The sequence below is a fragment of the Schistocerca piceifrons genome, unplaced genomic scaffold (genome assembly GCF_021461385.2).
Source record: "Schistocerca piceifrons isolate TAMUIC-IGC-003096 unplaced genomic scaffold, iqSchPice1.1 HiC_scaffold_2340, whole genome shotgun sequence".
In the NCBI taxonomy this organism is placed as follows: Eukaryota; Metazoa; Arthropoda; class Insecta; order Orthoptera; family Acrididae; genus Schistocerca; species Schistocerca piceifrons.
This window is the reverse complement of record NW_025728274.1, coordinates 7,411,957-7,433,641: the sequence shown is the minus strand read 5'-3', so window position 1 is coordinate 7,433,641 and position 21,685 is coordinate 7,411,957. Positions and strand designations below refer to the sequence as shown.

At 39.9% G+C, this 21,685-nt stretch overlaps 1 protein-coding gene across 1 annotated transcript in view; it reads left to right on the top strand.

The window, feature by feature from the left end:
• Positions 1-515: 515 nt before the first annotated feature.
• The window catches only part of LOC124742870 (spore wall protein 2-like), a 66,285-nt gene continuing 45,115 nt past the window's right edge, over positions 516-21,685 (top strand). The window contains exon 1 of the mRNA XM_047248815.1: positions 516-569. Coding sequence (XP_047104771.1) covers positions 516-569 — 54 coding nt within the window. The remainder of the gene's footprint in view (positions 570-21,685) is intronic.

Below are 21,685 nucleotides of genomic sequence, written 5' to 3'. Positions count from 1 at the left end.
TGACAGGGGGCACCGTGAACTGGAGCCTCTCTGGATGCTGACTTACAATTCAGAATGTGTGTCAATGTCACAATGCCTGTCACAACAGATCAGGCCATTGGACAAATTACATCAAATGGTTGTAACATCAGCAGCTGCTGCCAAAAAAACACATTCCCTGTTTTTATTCTGATCACACTTCATATCACCAGAGGATTGGGTGGATAGTGTAGAGGATCAAAGTTGGAGGGAGCACAGAATTGCTGTAAACAAGGTTCTCTACAGTGTCTTGCATGGCTGGTGTCAGTGAGATGCCTAGCAAAAAACTGTTTCCACTGCAAAGAATAAGTGAAGGAAAGAAGGTCTTTCAAAGGTCCAGCATGGTTAACATTAGTTTTGGAGCAAGATGAGGTCTTCCGAAAGTACTGAGACTTCTACAGAGATCAGAGCTGCAGCAGAAAGATTGGCAAAAATGTTACAGATTGAGTGTTCAGGAGTAATATGTTTCATGGAGGGCAAAGGAACTTTTTGTCGATATGGAAGATGGAGTAAGACAGCAAGGCACTGTTGAGGAGCTACAAGAAGGTGATGTGAGTCTCAGATCACATTTTAAAGCTTTTTATTGGCTTTAGGAAGTCACACAGAGGCCTAAGACAAATGGGGAATGCTTTTCCAACAGTTTGAGTAAAGAGTTTCTATTACACTCATGCCATTCTACAAGTTGGGGTCACTGTGGCTGAGTGCAGTGCTACTATAGAATAAACTTGTTTCTCTGTTGGCTAACACCTCCACATTATATAAGCAACCTACTATCCTACATTCAAGACAATGATCACATCCTTCACTGCCACTCCACAGTTCCTGTCCCTTTACAACCAGACCCTTTGCCGGTCACTGTTGATGTAACTTTCTTTTACACTGACATCTCCCTGCCAATGGCCATTCAACCATGGAACACTACCATTCCCAATGTCTTCCTGACACAAAGCCTACTACTCTTTCCTATTCCTTTTAGACAACCACATCCTTACCCACAATTATTTCACTTTCAAAGGCCAAATCAACAAACAAATCCATGCGACTGCCATAGGTACTCTGCATGGCACCATCATATGTTATCTTATCTCTGGGCATTCTGGAGGAATCTTTCTCATCCAGTCAACAGATAAAACCTCTTGTCTGGTTCAGATTCAGTAATGGCATTTTCATGATCGACTCACATCAGAGGACAATCTTTCCTCTTTCCTCCATAAACTTAACACCTATTCCCAGGCCAAAACAAAACAAATTCTAAAATACCTTCAGCCATCTATATTTCAGATTTTATTTTACTTATGTGACCAATTTCGCCATTTCAGTACACCAATTTCAAGCCTCCTGATCAACATGTAAGAAGAATCCAACCTCTGGTTCAATTAAAATAAGAGACACCATTCAGCAACTGGTATCCCCAGACTACCTTTGTAAGATTTTGATTGTCTATCAATGTGTAATTGACTATTGTGCATGAATCTGTGATTGACCAATGAAGGGATCACATTGTTAAAAAAGTAGTCTACAGATACTAATTACTGAATGCTGGCCTCTCTCTCAATTGCACATGAGGTCAGATTCTTCACACACGTCAGCCAGGCGGCATGTAGATGGTATAGTGAAATGCCGGAACTGATTGCATAATTAAAATATAATCTGAAATATAGACAGCTGAAGGTGTTTTCAGTCTGAGACTTTATACTGAAGAGGTACTGGGAGATGGATTCTGGTGTCTGAATTTGGAATCTAAGGCCTTGAGGAGCTGCAGGAGTTCCTCAGCAATCCTGTATAAAGATGGACTTGAGACAGTTTGAAAGTTTTCTTCACGCGGTCCACCTCAAATAACAGCCTCACTGTCCGAGATGTGGATCTCTACTTCTCACTCTGCTCCATAATTAAGTCCATCAGTATCGAGTGCACCAACCACTAACACTTCCTCCAATTTGACAGTTGCCAACCATTCAATGTCAAAAACCTCTTTTCTACAGCCCCACCATCTGTGGATGCCACATCAGTAATGGGACAGGGCCATGTGTAAAAAGCAGCCACATACATGGGCACAACAGGTCTACTCACAACTGTCTACTTAGATAGATGGCTGTGGCTACCGCCAAACTGTGGAATACTGCAAATTGATCATCCAGCTGCCAAATGTTCACATTGCAACACAAATGACTTCAACAACTGCTTCATTATATGGGCCATTTGGATACTCCCTTACGGCACACATTTCTATGAACTATTCAGTTGTAGTCCAGTGAATGGGTGCTCAAAAGGAGTGTAGAGTGTACAGAATATACAACAAATCTTTACTTACTGACTGTTAGGGACAGTTAGGAGGTAAGCATACAAGTTCCCACCCTTGGGAGATGAGCTAGAAGTGAGAATTTTTTTTCTTTTTTGTCTCGCAAACAGTGAATTGTAAAAAAAAAAAAAAAAAATTTACTATGAGATATATGTGTTTGTCAGATTCCCAATGGTTTCTGACATATGTTACTGAAAATCTATTTTCAAAAGAAATCATTTTTACCTCTTTCTTTTTGTCAATAATTTGTTTCTATTGCCTCCCAAGATGGTTTCTCAGAAAGATTGTCATGGACAAAGTATTAGAGCATAAAATTTCATTCAATTTCATATAAACACTTGCAATTTTGTCTTCAACAAAGCCAAATTACTGAAATTCCATGCTGTATGCTCAAGTTCGATGCCCCTCTGCAAGCGAGCATGTAGCATTTTAACTGCTGTAACTTGTGATCATGATGAATAGTATCACTTTTACAATGGACAAAATGTTATTCCACTTGAAACAACTTCTTTTAAATTTATAGCTTTTACTATATCATTAGGAATCATATACTGAAAGTGACTTTTCATAGAATGAGTATTTAAATGGACCAATAGTAATTCACAAATGGAAGAAAAGATGCATTCAAGACGACATATTGGTTTTTTGAGGTGCAAGATTCGAGGCACATTGCTTTTCATCAGCAATGGAGATGCTGTCAAAGTTGCCTATACCTCAAGCACGGGAATGCATTAACAATGGGGAGGCCCTTCACGGAACAACAAATGCCAACCACATGGCTTCTTCTGAGAGACTGTGTGAAGCGGAGTGGGGTTCTCACTCACTCCATTTATCTTCAGTTCACTTCAAATGTTCATTGTTGAGAGTTGAGAATGTCCGTTTTGTTTAATTGTCATACATCTGTTGTTCTATAAATATTTTAATTTACGCAAATGTTGACAGTGTAGAGCATGTTACATTTACTAGGTTCTTTTTGTGTAATGAAACAATTTATGGAGCAGGTAATGGTGTTTCCACAGTGACAAAGAAGGAATATTATCACTCACTGAAGTGAATAGAGTAAGAAGAGATGGAAATGCCCTTCTCATTCATACTCAATGTAAACAAATAAATAAAAAAATTAAAAAGACCTCACACCAGACCATCAATGCCCATTTGAACAGACAGGATCTTTCAATGTCCTCTGAATCATCTTAGCCTGCAAGTTTGAGAGCCAAACAATTAAAATTCAGTTCCAAAACAATGTGTCTTTTGTGCCAAAGGTGCTAATGGTGAGCAAAAGAAGCTCAAAGAGAGGCATAAGAGATATTTTCAGTTACTAACATCACAAAAGGACACAACAAAGCCAACATTCAAGTAATGAATATGGATGCTGCTGAAACTAGACACAGTCAAAGGGGAGACAAAATGATGGATTGTCTTTCCTCTCTAAATTATTTAGTTGCAGAATGAGGCTGCATGTCATGATGAATGCTAGTCAGACTTTCTGAAACCATTATACCAGAGACTGTAAACATCCACAGATGAAGATTCTGTTTCAAATGCAATTGAAATGGTTGGTTAGTTAGTTACTGGAGGGGAATACTGCTACTCAGTTTATAGTAAACAAAATTATTTGCACCATTACTGACGTGAGTGGAGAAATATCATAACTGAACTGTTGAGGAGATGTGAGGATCACACTCACTATCACAGGGTTCAACAGATTCAAGGTAGCAATGATTTGATGTAGAAACACTGGGTACATATTGTTAACCAACGTTTTATATTATAATGAAAATGATGGAGCAGAACATGTCAAGATCAACTGTAAAGCTTCCAAGACAACAAGGCAAGGTATTCAGAATGAGGAGTCCAATTACAACACTTAGCCACCAAGAGAACTTCTTGAAGGATGTAGATTCTCTCCCCCAATCCCTCCAAAACTTTCTCAAGGCGATTACTTTGGGGCAGGGGGTGGGGACTTAGTGATCAAGGAAGAAGTCTTGTTTTGTGTATATACTTGGGTAAGAAGAAAAATTTCGTGGATTTCCAAGGTGAAAATACAATACTTCCAGTGTGAAAATACACTTTGTGTTAAATGACAGTACATTTTCCCCAGAGATGTAAAACTCACCAATCCTTTCAATGATGGACACAAAGAACTTCCTGGCACTTTAGAAAATGAAACAGGGAGAAAATGTGTTTTAGGAAAATCTTTGATGCACAGCATCATGTACATTGTGTATTTTCTTATTGGCTCTGAGCACTATGGGACTTCTGAGGTAATCAGTCCCCTGATTTTCTTTTTATGAAAGGATAAATACACATTCTGCCACATACAGCACATTAGTTTGCGAATCACTGAAATTGAGATTGCAATGTGCTTTCATCAGCCAATCATAGCTCATGTTATGTGATCTCGCCAGCCTATGACAGCAGATATGAAGAGCATAGGTTATGTGATGTAGTTAGCCAGTAGCAACATCATTGTTAGGTAACACTAACACACAAAAAGTTAAAACTAATTGTTTAAATTAATACACATACAGCATAGCTGAAAGCATAGCTAAGCTTTTCCACAGAATATGGGCCCTTTTTCATGTGTGTTACCCTTTAAAATGTATCAAACATAAATGTGCCAGTAAAATATTAAATAATGACAGAAATGGTGGGCACTCTGGGCCTCAAATTTTCCTAAGTGATAGGTCCTCAAAGAGAATAAGATGCAAATGAGATTTAAGAAATTCATCCCACATTCTCACATGTAACATGGTTCATCTTGCATAAAAGGAAATTTACTTTGAAAGTAATGCTCCTCAAATCACAATTAGCAATATTTTGCCACAACCTGTTAGAAATAGGTCCATCTGAACAGTTGACAGAGTGTACTAGAAGACAAGCATTACTATGCATGCACAGTCATTGTCATGTAGGGAGGCCTGCTTGGTGTGCACCTTTCATCACATTTCGTCATATGATTTGGCCATACTGTTATCTATCACTTCCAATCAAGTATGAATTCACACAGCACAGAAAAAAGATAATTAGAAGGAATTCAAATTTCTTTGGGGGGTGGCGGAGGGTAGGGGCATGGGGGGTAGGGACAGTTTATATGGTGCTCCAAGAGTAAAAATAAAGCCTTGTGGGAAATTACAATGATAAAACATGATGGTGTGCTGCCAGTCTATAAGCCTAGAGGTGGTACTAGACAAGTGTTGAAACATTTGTGGTCTAAAAACAGTGTGCTTCACAGAAGGCTCATTTCTAAAATTCTGCTAAAGCTGTCAATATATTTAAAACCTAAAATTTTATTCAATACTACTGACCAATTCCACCTGCTTAGTGATCTTCACATGAACATTTATGTATGTTTGTATGTAACAGATCTTACAGTATTTCATAACGGAATAAGGACATCAGAAAACTCCAAAAGCATCAGAATTTTGTAAACCATACTGAAGTGCATAATTTGGCTTAAAGTGCAAATTTGTATGTCCAGTTTCATCTCAAGTAGGCCCCAACCTAGCATTTACGTTCTCAGTGCAGTTGTAGGAATGCGTATTTTTGGAGTACCAGTACTGTATTTCCTAAGGGTTGGTCCTTTATGAAGGCATTATGCCATACTTGCCAGTAAATGGAAACATGCACATGAAATTCAACAAACAGTTCAAACTAGGCTATAGTGAGGGATGAAACACTTCATTACAAATAAGTTGATTGCCTCTGCAGAAAGGTTCATGAAAGCTACATTTCTTTATCAAATCAACAAAAAGGTTCGTTGTCCTGCAAGATAATGGTAAAAAAAAAAGGTCGTCCATGACTACGTGAATGTGTTTTAATTCACATGATATCTACAAGCCAATGTGAGAGCTGCAAACAAAAAGCAAACAGCAAAAATGAAAAATAAACAGAAGTCATGTTGAGACTATGTAGCCCCCACCCCCTCCCCCCCACAAACACCAACCCTTCACCCACCCATAACAACTCTGACTGTGTTGTAACCGAGACCATTCCAGTTGCCGTGTTGCTATGAATGGAAGCATGGTGGGACTGAATGGGAGTGGCCCACGAACAAACAAGATGGACAAATGGGAAAGTGATGTGTGCACATTGTCCTAGCGGTTATTGATCCAATCTGGCATAAAGTTTGCCTATATAGCATGTGCCTCAGGTGAGGAATGAAGAGAGAGTGAACATGGAGGTGCTAGGAGGCATGAGTCTTGCATCCACTGTGTTTGGAAGCACACTGGGTGGCAGTATATACTGGCAACGCATATAACTGAGACTGTTGGTACTGTTGTTGGTGATTCTGACATTCATTGGTGGATGGGACTGAGTGGACAGCCTTGTTTCTGCTCATGATTGCATTGGAACCATGGTGTTTTTTTTATTTTTTTTTTATTTGGAAACAATGTGATTTATGTAATGCTTCCTCTTGTTGTCTCATTTGAAATTCTTGTCAGCTACTTCACTCTCTCCTATGGATAGTTGCCAACTGCCAGTCCTGAATGATTTCCTTAGTACTGAAATGCCATGTTTTGATGGTTTATCAAGTGTGATTAATTTTTTTTTATTTTATTTACTGTACCAATTGGTTGCTTGAAGTTTTCCAGGCCATTCTCATTATTGTCTGGCCTGTATTCCCTGAAGCACGTACGGACATGTTTTTGAGGCTTGTTGAATTAACACAGTCTGTTTGTGTGTTTTATAAGTTTGTCTGTTTTCTGTCCCATGTATACAATGACCTGCCTCAGGAGATGGGTGGGCCAGTTGATTGTTGTAGAGTAAAAGGGCTCATACCAAGATTGGCAGTTCATGTGTAACGAAGGGAAAGATGTGTAACTCTGCTTCGAGTACACGCCTCCAATTATAATCACTATCTCTTGATGCTTTTGTGGTTGCATGAGTGGTGGCTTAATTTTAAAACCTGCAATTTGCTTAATGTTATTTAATGAACCTGTGTTTAATTATTCCAGAAGTTAACTCTTACGTCATTTACTTGTCATCTTTAATTTCTTTTAGAGATTTCTGTATTTAACTACAGTAATGTTTTTATGAGAATCACTGAAACTTTTTCTGCTCTGTGTTTTATTTTTCTTTTCAATTGTGAGCTCATTGATAGATGCTGCATTGGAGTTAGACCAAAACTTATATTCTGGTCCAGTTATTTTTGTAGGTGAAGTATCAGGCTTATTGGAGTCTGATTGCTTTGGTAGTGGTTGTTTAAATATTAAAGCTTGGTAAAATATACTTTAGTCTTATTATTTTAATAATTTACCTAAAATTTGGGCATGTGCTGAAGTGCATAAAGGCTCACTTGTGCAAACTAAAGCAGACATTGGGATCCCAGAAGCTTAGTGACAGTAAGACCCTTGGAGGAAGCAATTGATAGATTGCAGAGGTATTATGGGTGTGCAATTAGGCAAAATACAAGAAGCATTGAGAATATGAGGAGAGCAGTATAGGCATCATTTTTCACACTGCATCAACAAATGAGCACCCACAACATGCACTGTGCTTCACAGGTGATGGCTCATGGTGTAAGTACCAATCAGGAAAGGAATATGCCCATGCCAAATGCTGTAATTGATGTAATTGATGTAATTAAGCCCATATTTAGAGATTCATCACAGCCAAGTTTATTGTAAGAGTGTTTACATGGGAAAACAGAAAATCCAAATGAAAGTGCAAATAATTTAATTTGGATTACGATTCCCAAAGAATGTTTGCACAAATACAAACATTGCATTTTGGAGTGTATGATGCAGTGGCAACATACAATGAAGCAAACATTATCAAATGTGATGTGCTGAAACTTTTAGGATTCCAACCATGACACAACACCATTTCCACAAAGCACCTAATTGATGAAGAAAGACTAAGAGGTGCAAGAAGAAGAGACAAAAGCCTACAACATGCAGCCAAAGGGAAGAAAAGACCAGTGAAAAGGAAACACTGGAAAAGGAAGAGGATGCTGACAATCCATCATATGAGGCAGGAATTAATTAAAAAGCTTCGGAAGCCATTTCCCATAAATTTAAAATTTTCATCTTTGAGGAACATTTCCTCAAAACCTGCTAACAGTATATCAATGAAATTTATACACAATATTGTTTACTTCTTTTCCTTCATTTTTATAACAAATTGTGAAAAAATATTGTATAATTGAAAAGTTAATGAAGACAAAGTGCAAAATCTTAAAGAGAAAAAAAAAAAAAATCAGCATCTGTTTAAAAAACTGTAAAACAAAAACCAATAAATATGTCATAACATGGCATTATAACTTTCTAGATAAATATTCACTGAAGATGTAGTCCAAATTTAAGAGCAATATGTTTAATGGTTTCAGAAAAAATGTACCTTATATTTGCTAAAATTAACATGGAGGAGATTGATCCTTCTGGCTCCCCTTAAGAAGTTAAAATTAAGTGATTATTGGTCCAGAGATACACTTTTGAACACACCAGTTTTCAGCAAAATTATGTCCCAGGACTGTTTTTGTCTACTTCTGAGAATGTTACACTTCAGTGATAACTCTGAGTACTAGAGGTGACAGTCTATATAAAATTAAAACGACTGCTGACAATGTTCGTAAGACGTTTCATAATTCATTTCACCCAAATCACAAACTTTGTACAGATGAAAGTCTGGTGAAAGAAATGTGTACTGTATGACTGTCAGATAGAGTATATTTCAGATTTTATTGCATACGCAGGCACGACAACAGAAATTGGGTTCCACAATTTGGGAAAAACTGGCAACGTAGTGGCAACTCTTATGGGACCATTTTTGGAACAGGGTCATACCCAATATGTCAATAACTCGTTCTGCAGCCCAGACATGTTCCTCTGACTTCACAACCATGGAATAGCCACATGTGGCACTGTTCGCAAGAATAGGGTCAATATGCCAAAACTGAAGAAGAAATTAAAACGAGGAGAAACCGAGTTTAGGACCACTGAAAGATTCTTTCAACCAAGTGGTGTGATAAGAGAGAGGTGTACATGTTGACCACAAGTCACACAACACAAATGGTTGAAACAGAGAAGACTGGCGAAGAAATAAGGAAACCGATATGTATTGTGGATTACAATTCGAGTATGGGTGCAGTTGACCGTTGTGACATGTTACTGAGCTCAGTGGGATCAGTGCATAAGACTATGAATTTGTATCAGAAATATTTTTTTTCACATTCTGGATTTGTGCATTCTAAATGATCATGCTCTCCACCAGTCGGTAACAGAGCAAAAATGGCACTCGCAGAGTTTCACCTATCTCTCGTAAGGGAGACTGTAGAAAAATATAATACAGAACGGAGAAAAGATGGTAGGCAAAGGCACTACAATGACAAGAATCCTCTGTGATTCACAGGGAGACATTTTATGGCTGTTATTGTGAGTAAACATTCACAGAATAGTACACTAATGCACAGATGCACAGTTAGCACGAAACAGAAAGCGTGCCGGGAAACTAGATACCAATGTAAAACTTGCAATGTTCCATTATGTGTTGCACCCTGCTTTGAGACCTATCATACAAATAAGCATTGCTAATCACTAAATCTGAGAAAATTTATTGACCCTTCTGAATGAATTACTAAAAAAAGGCAAATATGTAAAAAATAATATATGAATCTATATTTAACTTCACCATTGTCTTTCCAATCCCAGATCAAAGAGGTGAATGGGAAATAGATGCAACAGATGTAAAATTATATGAACAAAGCCTGACTTCTTCATATGTAGCAGTTTACTGGCAAATGAATAAATTGGTGATTGAGATGGCACAATATCTGTACAGTGTGGCAAAAGTAATTACGCTAAGCACATTGCTCCAGTATAACAAAACCCATACATTAATCTGCATATGATACATTTAAATTATTAACACATAACATGGACAGTTATATTCTTTTATCCTTAGTACCACAATTGTAGACCACACTATCAAATTGTATGAAACATGTTTTCCATAACTGATTTAAATGCCTTTGATCAATGAGAAACAACTTGCCAAAATTAAAACTCTCTTCTCCTTGTGACTTTTCTTGCTACTTTGCCTCTGTTGTTAGCCAATATTGAAAATTGAACTCATTGTTGTGGCTTGGGTGGAAGGGGGGGGGGGGGCTGAAAATCTGTTGTTCGAATGAGACTGGCTTTGAAGCATTAATAGAAAATGGTATTTGAAAAAGAAGTATTGAATACACACTGGTTTCATCTTTTCTTAAAAATCAACATCTTTTGAACCAATTTGTAGATTGAAAAATAGTAGGGGAATAAAAATTTTATTCCTTATAGCTATGCAGTCAATCTAATGCACCCTAAATTTTAATTTTCATCATGCGTACACACTATTACATGTGCTAACCGAAAGTTTACATTGTTTTCAGGCCTGATTTCTGTGCCCAACTTCCATTCCAGTTGTACAGCTTGGTACGTTCCATGGATCATAGTTTTTTAGCAAAATCAGAACAAAAATACCGCGTTTTTATGTTTTTACAAAATCTTCAATTTTGTGCTTAATCCATTCAATACTGGAAAGTGCTATGGAAAGAAATATTATATTTAAGAATCTTGTGTTAGTTTACCACACGCCAATTTTTACATTTGTCATAGCATTAATTCAGGAGATGGAACAAGCCGAAGTTCAAAATGTTTTTGGGCGCCTATGTTTTGGTTGATTTAACTACAATTTTCTGGCTCAATATGGCCCGTAAAATTATTTTCACATTATTATTCTTAAGGAAACACATAAAGTTGTACAATTTTATTTCTTTACAAAAGCTATTGCCCAAGATATTACAGCTCAAAGCTGCCAAAAATTCATGCTTGCTCTGCGCGAGTCGTATTCAGCCAAGAAATATTCAGCACAGGGTGGGTTGAGCAACGTGGGCCAATCCAGTCCCAGTGGTGGCTCCAAGAGACAGGCATGCAGAGCAGGTCGATGGAATATGCCGCAGTCCATGGCGACTCAGCGAGATAAGCAGTCAAAAGATTAAATATGCGGACAAGCCACTCTGCCGTGCCAGACGAAGAAGGGTGGAAAGGCGGGCTACAGATATGTTTGATACCGTTGGCCCAACAGAAGTCATGGAAGGAGGATGCCTTGAATTGAGGGCGATTATCAGAGACCAATGTGTGAAGTAGGCCCTCAATTGTGAGAAACTGTGCCAGATCCACGAGTGTGGAATCTGTGGTGGTGGACACCATGTGGACGACATATGAGTGTTTGGAATAGGCATCAACAACAAGTAGCCACATCGACCCCAAAAACGGGCCTGCAAAATTGAGATGGATGCAATCCCAGGGCCGCGAGGCATGAGCCAAGGTGCAAACAACTGAGGGGGTCTTGCCTGGTGACACGCTCACATGTTGCACCCGCAGACCAGGCAGTCAATATTGCAATTGATGCTGGGTAATACACATGCCAATGAGCCAAAACCTTCATGTTGGGCATACCCCAGTGCCCGTAATGTAACAAACTGAGCACTTGATGCCTCAAATCCAGAGGGATGACCACCTGATGGGCATCTGACTCCATGGCCAACAGGAGGGCGTCATCGACCACAGAGAGCCTGTGGGACAGGTGGTGCCAGTGGCTGAAGTCAGTCCACATCTGCCAAGTAATATAAGAGGCCGACCCGTGGACCCTGTGGCGGAGAACCTGCTGCAAGATAGGTTCTCGGTGGGTAGCTACGACAATGTGAGCAGCCATAGGAAACAGACCATCCAGCACATCCCAGCGGGCAGAGTCAATGTGAGAACAGAGGCCCTCCTGCTGGTCAAATGCAGGATCAGAGCCTGCTGGGAGATGTGACAGAGCGTCCGTGTTAGCATGGTGGCTGGTGGGCTAATACCGGATGGTGTAAGCTTATTCCGTAAGAATAATGCCCGTGCTGGAGACATTGAACCGTCTGCTCTGGAAGGTGAGAGTTGGGTCCAAAAAGTGTAACTAAGAATTTATGGTCTGTCAGAAGAGTGAACTTTGCCCCAAAGAGATAGGTGTGAAATTACAGCACAACAAGTGCAGAGGCCTCTTGTGGTAATCAAGGTCCATGCCATCTGGTGCGGATTCGAAACCCGTGGTGCTTGGTACATACATACATTTGTGCATACACAAATCTGGCAGCCTGAACACACTACAGAATTTTTTTCAGATATCATCTGACTGCTTGCTGCTACTGCTTATAAATTAACAGCCACACTAAAAACTAATGTTAACAATTGTGACATCACACTCATCAGAAGCAATTTGTTGTTATTAAGTTACATTGGAGAGCCAGGGATATTGGTGCAGCTGCCACAAATACATCACTCTCTGAGCTGCCTAATTGTGTTACATGTCTCAGCAGATTTCATCTGCTATTGTCAATTCTGGGTTGTGTGGGGTACCTGATGATTCGAGCTGGTTTGAATGATGCTCTATGCGCTATAAATGCTCCATTATCAGTGGACAATTTCTGAAAGGGCACATCTTTGCCAGAGCAGTGTGGGGTCATTTTCTTCTTGAAAATATCTTCTCAAACACACTATTAGACAATGCGAAACTCTCTGAGGAAGAGCAAATATGCATCACAATCTTCACATCACATATCCTCTTCGTGCTTCACTCACTAAATTCTTTGAACAAAAACAAACTACTTGAATAAGTTGCTTCCAAATTTGTAAAAGTGATGTACATGGTCAGGAACATGGACCCACTGCAATGTTATGAATCCAATACTTCAGAATGGTGAATTTGATGAAGGAGTACATCCATGCAGAGTTCCTTGCCCATCTGAACTACTGTAAGTGAATGATAACCTATTTTCATGCTGCTGGAGGTTTCCTGTGTATCAAGTCTTCACATTTGTATGTACAGGATACAGAAAGACTCTGTGCTCTACTTACAACAGAGGAGTATGAGAAGTTTGTGAACAAACACTACTTCGCTATGAGATATAATGACCAGCTCTGGTCAGGCATGTGGCCAGACATGACATTGAGACAATTTTGGTCTGGCCATTCTCAAGCCATGGTGGCATGACCCATGGTAGTGGTATGACAGACAGTGCTCCCAGTAAAAGGATAATTTGGGTGACTACAATTCAAGACGTATGTGCTACACATTAAGAATATTGTAGTGTGTTGTTTTCATGAAGTGGGCAGCACAATAATTTTTGAGAATCTCACCAAAGTTAAGATGAAAATGACATTTGCAAGCTTACACATTAATTTCATAATCACCCTCATTTTCTGAGTACCAAGAAAATTGTGATAATAGTGACAGGAGTAATGAGAGATGATACAATCTTATGCCATGATGCACTTACAATTGCCAAAACAAGCAATGACAAAAATGGAAAACCAGCCATTCACAAGTATCAAACTGTCACAGAAGGCTCACACACTTCAGCTCTCCCAAGCAAATTCAACAATAGAGATTGACAATGAAACTTATCATCAATTCTTGCTGTTTCAGCAAATCTCCATTATCAAGAAATCAGATGAGTATTTGAAGAATTACATGCAATATGAACTGGCTCCCTAGACCCAGCTTTCTTCAACGAAACTGGAATGAGGAAGTTCAAAAACTAAGCACTACACACATGGGTTAAGCAAACTGATGAGGATATTCCATTGACTTTATTGTTTATTAAGCATTACTAGTCCACAAAGATAGAACTGTATCAACCTTTTGTGATGCTTACATTAGGTTTCTGAAGACTCGTTATTAAGGGAGAGGTGAGAGGTTGTACAGCAGTTTTTGATGGGTACACTGGGAGTTCAGTAAGCACAAAGGCACCAGAACAATGTTAACATTGGTCCCAGAGAGGAGATAGAGGTTGTCCCGCATGATGCACGAGGGAGTGAAACTGTTGAAAGAGGGAAATCCTGTTAGCTCTTTTGCTATCCTGAAGAATGCAACAAAACTGTGCATGCACTCTTTACAAAGTATGCAGTTCGCCATCATAGAATGGAGGTTAAAAACGTGAAAAGCACATCTCGATGCATGACTCGTGTCGTGGCATGCCTCAGCCCATTACAGGACTGGAACATGTTGCAATAAAGAAGTAGTGAAAGACATTGATATTCTGTGGCAGAAGGATAACATTCATAAGGAACTCTACCCAGTCACCACAGCTGGAAAAAATAATGTTCACTGGAGGTCACCAGGGAGGGGTGAAGCCTCCCGTCAGCCTTAGGAAGTCCTCACCTGCATTTACACGTAGGCGGGTAGGAGTCAGCAAACTTATAGTGCATGGGATATGGTCTCCTGAGAACATGTCAGAGAGAACAGAAAACTTGAGACTAAGAGCAAACTGGGCAGCGCAGAATGAGAGGTCCAAATGGAATTACGCACATGTAGAGTCTGAAAGGAACACGGGTGCTCCAGCATTACGACGGTGAGACTGAGTTGATTGAGAAGGTCAGCCAAAATGGAACCTCTCTGACAGGTTCTCAAAGAGCCCCAAAGGGGATGACAGGCATTAAAGTCACTGAGCAGCAAAAAGGGGTGAGATGAGGGAGCTAGCCAACCAACTGGAGTAAGTCTGCCCTGGTGACAACATTGATGCTGGGGTGTAGAAATTACAAAGAGAAAAGGTGAAAATAGGAAAGAAAATGGGGACTATAACAGCTTGCAGCCTATGTGCAACACGAGTCTTCTGGGGCAAGGTCAAAGTGGGCTGGAAGGAAACACAAGAGCTCAAAGTGTGCTGGAGGATGCAATTTCATTTCCCGGAGGCAGAGAACAACTGTATGCTGCGATTCCAAGTGCCAGACGATTAAATGCCAGGCCTTTGGCTAGCCAACAACTTGCGAGGAACAGAGTAGGGTACTTTCTCCTTCACATGGTGCCCTGGTCAGCCTGCTCATCATGATACATTGGGCACTCACAGGGTGAGGTGGTAAGGTCACCATTACAGATGGTACAGTGGGGAAACGGAGGGAGGCAGGCAGGCAGGCAGGCAGGCAGGCAATCACCCTGATGAGCATCCCTGCAAGTAACACATTTGGTGGTGTTTTGACAGAACATGATATCATCGTTATAACGTTGACACTGGTAGAAATGCATTGAGTCTAGAATGTACAGCTGGGCTGTGATGATTTCATAGCCTGCCTTTATCTGCAATGGAAGCACTATTTGAACAAATGTGAGGAAAAGAGTGCTTGAGGCATGCGAGTTTGCCTCAATCTTTTTCATTACCTGATGGATCACAGTGATGGCCTGATCGAGATAATTTTGGCTTTGTCCCTTGGTAAGACCATCAAGCAGGTTAATGTAAATATCATTATGCAACATACTCAGCATACTGTGTAGCAATTATTGAACTATATGAAATAAAATGATTATGACTTCTGAACAATTTGTGGTAGTACATTCAAAATGCACAGTTGGCTTAAGCACATGATGTGAATTATTATGAGCATGGTTTGGTTTGGTTTTGGAGACCACTTTCACTTGGCTAAGTTAGTCGCTAAGTGAAATTGAAGCATTTGGGGGACTTGATATTGCGCATTTCGCAAGTGAGAAATCCCTTCACCCTCAACAGATGACTGGGGAGTACAATGCCTAGTCACAAAATGATATGTGTGATATTCCTTGATGGCACAGTGGCTATTGAATGGTACATGAAGGTTTTGGAAGAGCATTTCATCCCCATTATCCAAAATGACCGATTTTGACAAGATGTGGTTCATTCAAGGCAAAGCTTGACCCCATCAAAGCAGAAGAGTGCTTGATGTCCTTGAGGGGCACTTTAGGGGCAGCATTCTGGCTCTGGGAACCCAGAGGCCACTGGCATGGGCCTTAATTGGCTGCCATATTCTCCAGATCTGAACACATGCTACTCCTTTTTGTGGGACTACAATAAAGACAAGGTGTGCACGAATAAACCTGTAAGTTCTGTTCACACACAGACAAATTACTACACAACCATCAACACTGAACATGCAACACTATATACACACACAATATGTTTCCAAGAGTAAGTCCGATATCTCAGTGTCTGGATCAACCAGAAACTTGCATGGGTTTACCACATCGAATATGTTGCCAACAGTGTGCACGTGAGGCTCAAACAACTTTACCCAATGCTCAAAAGGGACAGTACACTGAAAGGGAGGGTGTTGAGGTCCATATATATGACACTGGTTAGACCTCTGATGTTCGCAGTGCCTGTCTGGGGAAAAGTAGCTTCTACACACCTGCGCCGCCTGCAGATCATACAGAACGAAGTGCTACACATCATTAGCAACACTCCACACTACACACACACTGTGGATCTTTGCAATGAATACTGCTTTGAAACCCTCAAGGATGTATTCAGGAAACACATCACACAGCTATACAGTAACTGAAGACACACTAACAATCATTTCATCTTTATTCTGGGAAACTATGATCACAACTGTAGGTGGAAGCACATACAGCCAAAGACACTACTATGTAGGGCATATCCACCTAGGGCAAGCTAACGTACACCCACAAGTGGCAAATGTCAGCAAGACCCTGCATATAAGCAAGGTTGACTGGATATGACAGCTGCTATTAAAGCCGACCAACAAGCTACAGCATGGAGACCAACAAGCTCACTCACTCATTTGCAAACAAATCACCAACATTATCTCACACTCTGAATCTGATATATGACCTATCAGACACAAAATGATGATGAACCCAACTGTTACAGGTATGCTGATGCTGACTAAGAAATCTACACTGACATCCAGCAGCAGCCTCCGAGTAACAGCACCACACAATGTCAAAGGTATAGATCTGAATGGTACCCACTAATAACAAAAGCCACCCTTGTATGACCTGCCTCAGTCTGCAAGGAAACTGCTATTGCTCTTACAACCCAACTCAACCCAACTATCACAGCAGTTTTTTTCCCCTTGGCTCTTGCCTTGGCCCATTTTTCCCCTCTGCCATTCAAACCACTACACTTCATTCAACTTTTGACCCAAACTATCTCCAGATTAGTGCCTATTAATGGTTAACATTAAACAGACATATGCAAACATTACAGCACCCACATCCTGTGAGACCTGACTCATGGCAATAGACCTTTTGTGTTGGCTATCAGTTTGGTGTGGGCATTCATGGGCTCCACCTATTGTGTAAAAATCATATTGCTCAGCTGAAGGCAGCAATTCAGGAGGTCATTGACAGCATCAATGTTCTGACACTTCAGCAGATCATGCAGAATTTTGCTATTCGTCTGTGCCAAGGATGGCAGGTGTATCAAACATGTCATAACCTAAATCCAAATATCCATAATGATGTTTACATGTTGAATAAAGTGTGAGCATACTGTAGCTCATAACTAATTAAAATGTTTTTCATCTAGTTCAATAATGGTCACCCTATACGGAAGCCTCGACACAAACAGGATAGCCATGTAGGAACAAAGCCGTAAGCAGTTGTCGGGCTTGAAAATCACAACTGGTCTTGAGAAGCCATTTCCCATTATGCAAGTGAGAGTAGAACTTCACAGGGCACAAAAAATCATTCACACCTTTCTGAATAATAAACAGATCAAATGAAGCAAAAGACTGACATCCTTTGGTATGCGAGACCACGAGGACCTGAGGTGTACCTTTGAGAGTCACAGAATCTTTAGCTATACATCATTTACATTTAGTAGACCTAGACTGCGGCGAAGATGATTGACTCATCACAAAAACATCCACCACGATAGCCAGTGTCACCTAAGGTCACATCTCCCAAACTCCAGACAGAGGGACCAATTGGCTATTGGGAAGGTAACAGCTAAGCAAATCACCCCTCCCTGGGCCTGGCCTGTACCGAGGATATGTTTGAAACCCACCTGCTGACATGGAGCTCGGAGTTCAAAACTTTGTGTTTTCCAGTCTCCAGACATGTAGCAAATGCATGGGCTAACCTTCAGGAGCACACAGAGAGGAAGAAGGAACAACAAGAAATCTCTAACACAAGCATAGAGAGGAGAAGAGATGGAAAAAGAAAGGAAGGCAAAGGACTGTACAGATGCCAGACTACTGCAACTTCAGAATGCATTCCCGAATATATGCAAAACATGTTCCTCCAGGAAGGGGAAAAATAACAGCAGGAGGATAGACATTCAGCACAGGAAGGGAAGAGGTACTCCCAAGACTGGGGCCCTGTGGTGGGCAAGCACGTATTCAGGAAAGAGATGTGAGCCCCACGGGAGGAGCTTTGAAGGTGGTGCAGTGTTTGCCGATTTGCCTAAGTGTTCAAAAAGTTAACATTGTGCACTTCACGAAGTGATAAAACACAGTACACTATGAATATAGTACTAGTGAGACAGAGCTTGAATCTGTGAACTCATACAAATACGTGGGTGTGCTCAAGAAAGTTTACTGATAAAGTTTCAAGAAACAGCTTTAAATCATTCCTATATGAATATACAACAAACCCCCACAAATCACTCCAATAGGGTTCCTGTGGATAAGATTAGAGTAATTACAGATCACACAGAGCCATTTAAACAATTATTTTTCCCACACTCCATATAGGAACAGAACAGATAAAAGCGCTAATAATAAGTACAGTTACATAACTGGTGCACTTCACAGTGGTTTCCAGAATGAAAATGCAGACTGTGCTGTGTCAAAAGCATGGGTTATGTTCACCATAACAAATAATGTCCATCCAATCCAGTAAATGGCCAATAACACCTGGTGAATACAATAACCACATGTCTACAATGTATTAGAAGGTGATAAAATATGTTCTAGATGACCCGAGCATGCCACAGAGACAACAGGTGGTGAACACGCACGATTTCAGCAATGTAACAACTCAGCATTGCTGATTCCAGAGATGCTGCATTAGTGACTTGATGCAGCTGGCCGCTACCCATGTTACTCGATGGCCAAAAGGAATAATAATTTCAGTGTCTAAATTTGGTGTGGTGTTACCTGTTTGTTCACGTAAATGCTTCCCATTGTATGGCATCAGAAAATAGTGAGTTTCCCAGTAGACCTCTTACCAATAAAGGCAGAGAAAGGAAACAAATAATAATAATAATAATAATAATGATAATAATAATAAATAGTAGTAGTAGTAGTAGTAGTAGTAGTAGTAGTAGATACCGATTCACTGCTGCCACTGCTGTGTCGAAATCTTCCATCTCTGTGGCATTCCAGCCCAGAGATGTTCCAGTATGTCTGGTGGTACATCTGAAAATTAAGAAAAATAAAAATATGTATTAATTATCTCCTCAAGGACTGCCACCTAACTGTGGCAAGGAAATCTGTGCACTCCGCTATGATGCAGATAGCTATATTGAGGGAGTGCAAGCTACTGGCAGGGCCACCCTAGCGGGACAGGTCTTATGGTTATGAATCAGATGAAGACCAGTCCACAATGTAGGAGTGGTGGGCACGGGGAGACAGGTTGTCTTAGGCATAGAGAAACAGACCCTCCTAGAGGGGTCAACCTTGATTAATAACAGGGAAGGAGTCCCTCCAAAACCTGGAGAGATGAATCCATAGCTGTAGTGAAGGCAGCCATCTAAGGAGAGAGAACCCCAGAGAAAAAGCAGGTGTACTAGGACACACAAATGTGGCAGCCCTGCCACCAGGCTACAGGTCTGTATCTTTTAATGGGGAATTACAACACTACTGACAAAAATCAAGTAGCAAAAAACACTTATGACAATGACCAGTGAGGAAAAAATAATATAGGGAGTGGGAAAAATAAGGAAAACAACAACATGGAATGTTAGAGGAATAAGCAGTAATGAACAACAAATAACGAGGGAATTAAACATTTCAAAAACTGATATAGTTGTAATATCAGAAACAAAGAAGGAACTACAAATCTCTAAAGAAATTAGTCGTTATATTATGAAATATAACGGAGTAAGTAGAACTGAACAGGCAAGAGCTGGAGTTGCAGTTACAATCAAATTGGTTAAATCCATATGTTTCCATAAATTAAGGATTGATATACTTAAGGTTTAAGACACTGGGATAAGTTGGTGAATATTATTGGTGAGAATACAGCCTACAAATGCATATACGACAATGATTGGTAGAATACCTAAAGCATATTATTTAATAATTGCTGGAGATTTCAATGCAAAGTAGATAAATCTGCCATTAAAGGCATAGTGGGACCACATGGAGAACATACTAAAAACAATAATGTATATCAGCCAAGAGATTTTTTCTGCCTTTAAACCACTTAAGAATGACAATCAATACAACCCCTCTCCCCTTAAATAGAAATATTCATAAAATTACATGGAGTACTAGGGGTACTAGATCTATAACAGAGTATGTTATTGCACATGAGAAAGCCATCCCACTTATAGAAGACACCATAGTCTAAAGAGGATATAATGTTACAACTGATCATTTTTTCGTAATATAGAGGGGCATTCTTAGCTATGACAGTAATAAAAACACAATAAAAAGCAGACACAAGGAGAAATCTATACGATACATTTGCTACAAGATGAAAGCATTACATGGTTACAGAAAAAATGTTTCAATGAAGTACTGAAACATCTGCAAACAGCATTATCCCATTATTAAATCAAAGGAGATCACAGAAAATGTGACAATTATTGAGATATTAGTCTTCTTAACTCTTCATACAAGATATATGCACAAACAGTAACAAACAGACTGAGGTACTGTTGGAAATATCTTTTACTGAAGAACAGAAGGGTACTAAAATGGTACAGTATTTTTCCGGTCTGCCAAATTACTGAGAAACACAAGAGAATATGTGGTGAAATAACATCTCTGACTGTGTGAACGAGGGTTGCTTCATATGAGGCAGCAGGAATTGGTATGCTTTGTACACTCATAACACTTACGCATGTTGCATGTATGTACTACTAATAAATAGGATAGAAATCTGGTCTACAACACCAGACCACTATTCTGCTATCATATTGCCGGCACCCCATCTCCCATAGATGTGACCCCAAACTCCCACAATGGGCCACTGTTTTGCTGTTAAGTTGTAAATATGCTGTGCTATTTATGCGATTGGGAATGCTACCATAACAAATGGTACTTCACTGTTCCTACAGTGAAGTCAACAACATCTCCAACAAGAGCTCATATATTCCATGAACATCCCGTGTACAAAATCGGTAACATCCAACAGGGCTTGGACGATAGTAGAGTGGCAAATGACATAGCAACTTCGCCATCATCATTGTTTGACACATCTTCAGTTAAACTTCACATCACTGCCAATGCCAAGCACAAACTGTGCCATAACAAGTATAAAATTTATCTAGTGACTCCATAATCAACATTCCAGATTTGATACCGAGAGAATCCATCCCTTGTATTTCATACAATACTGCAGCAGGCAGTCACAATAAACAATAGCCCGTTTCTCCGTAATGAATGTTAATCTAAGTGGCTTCAAATA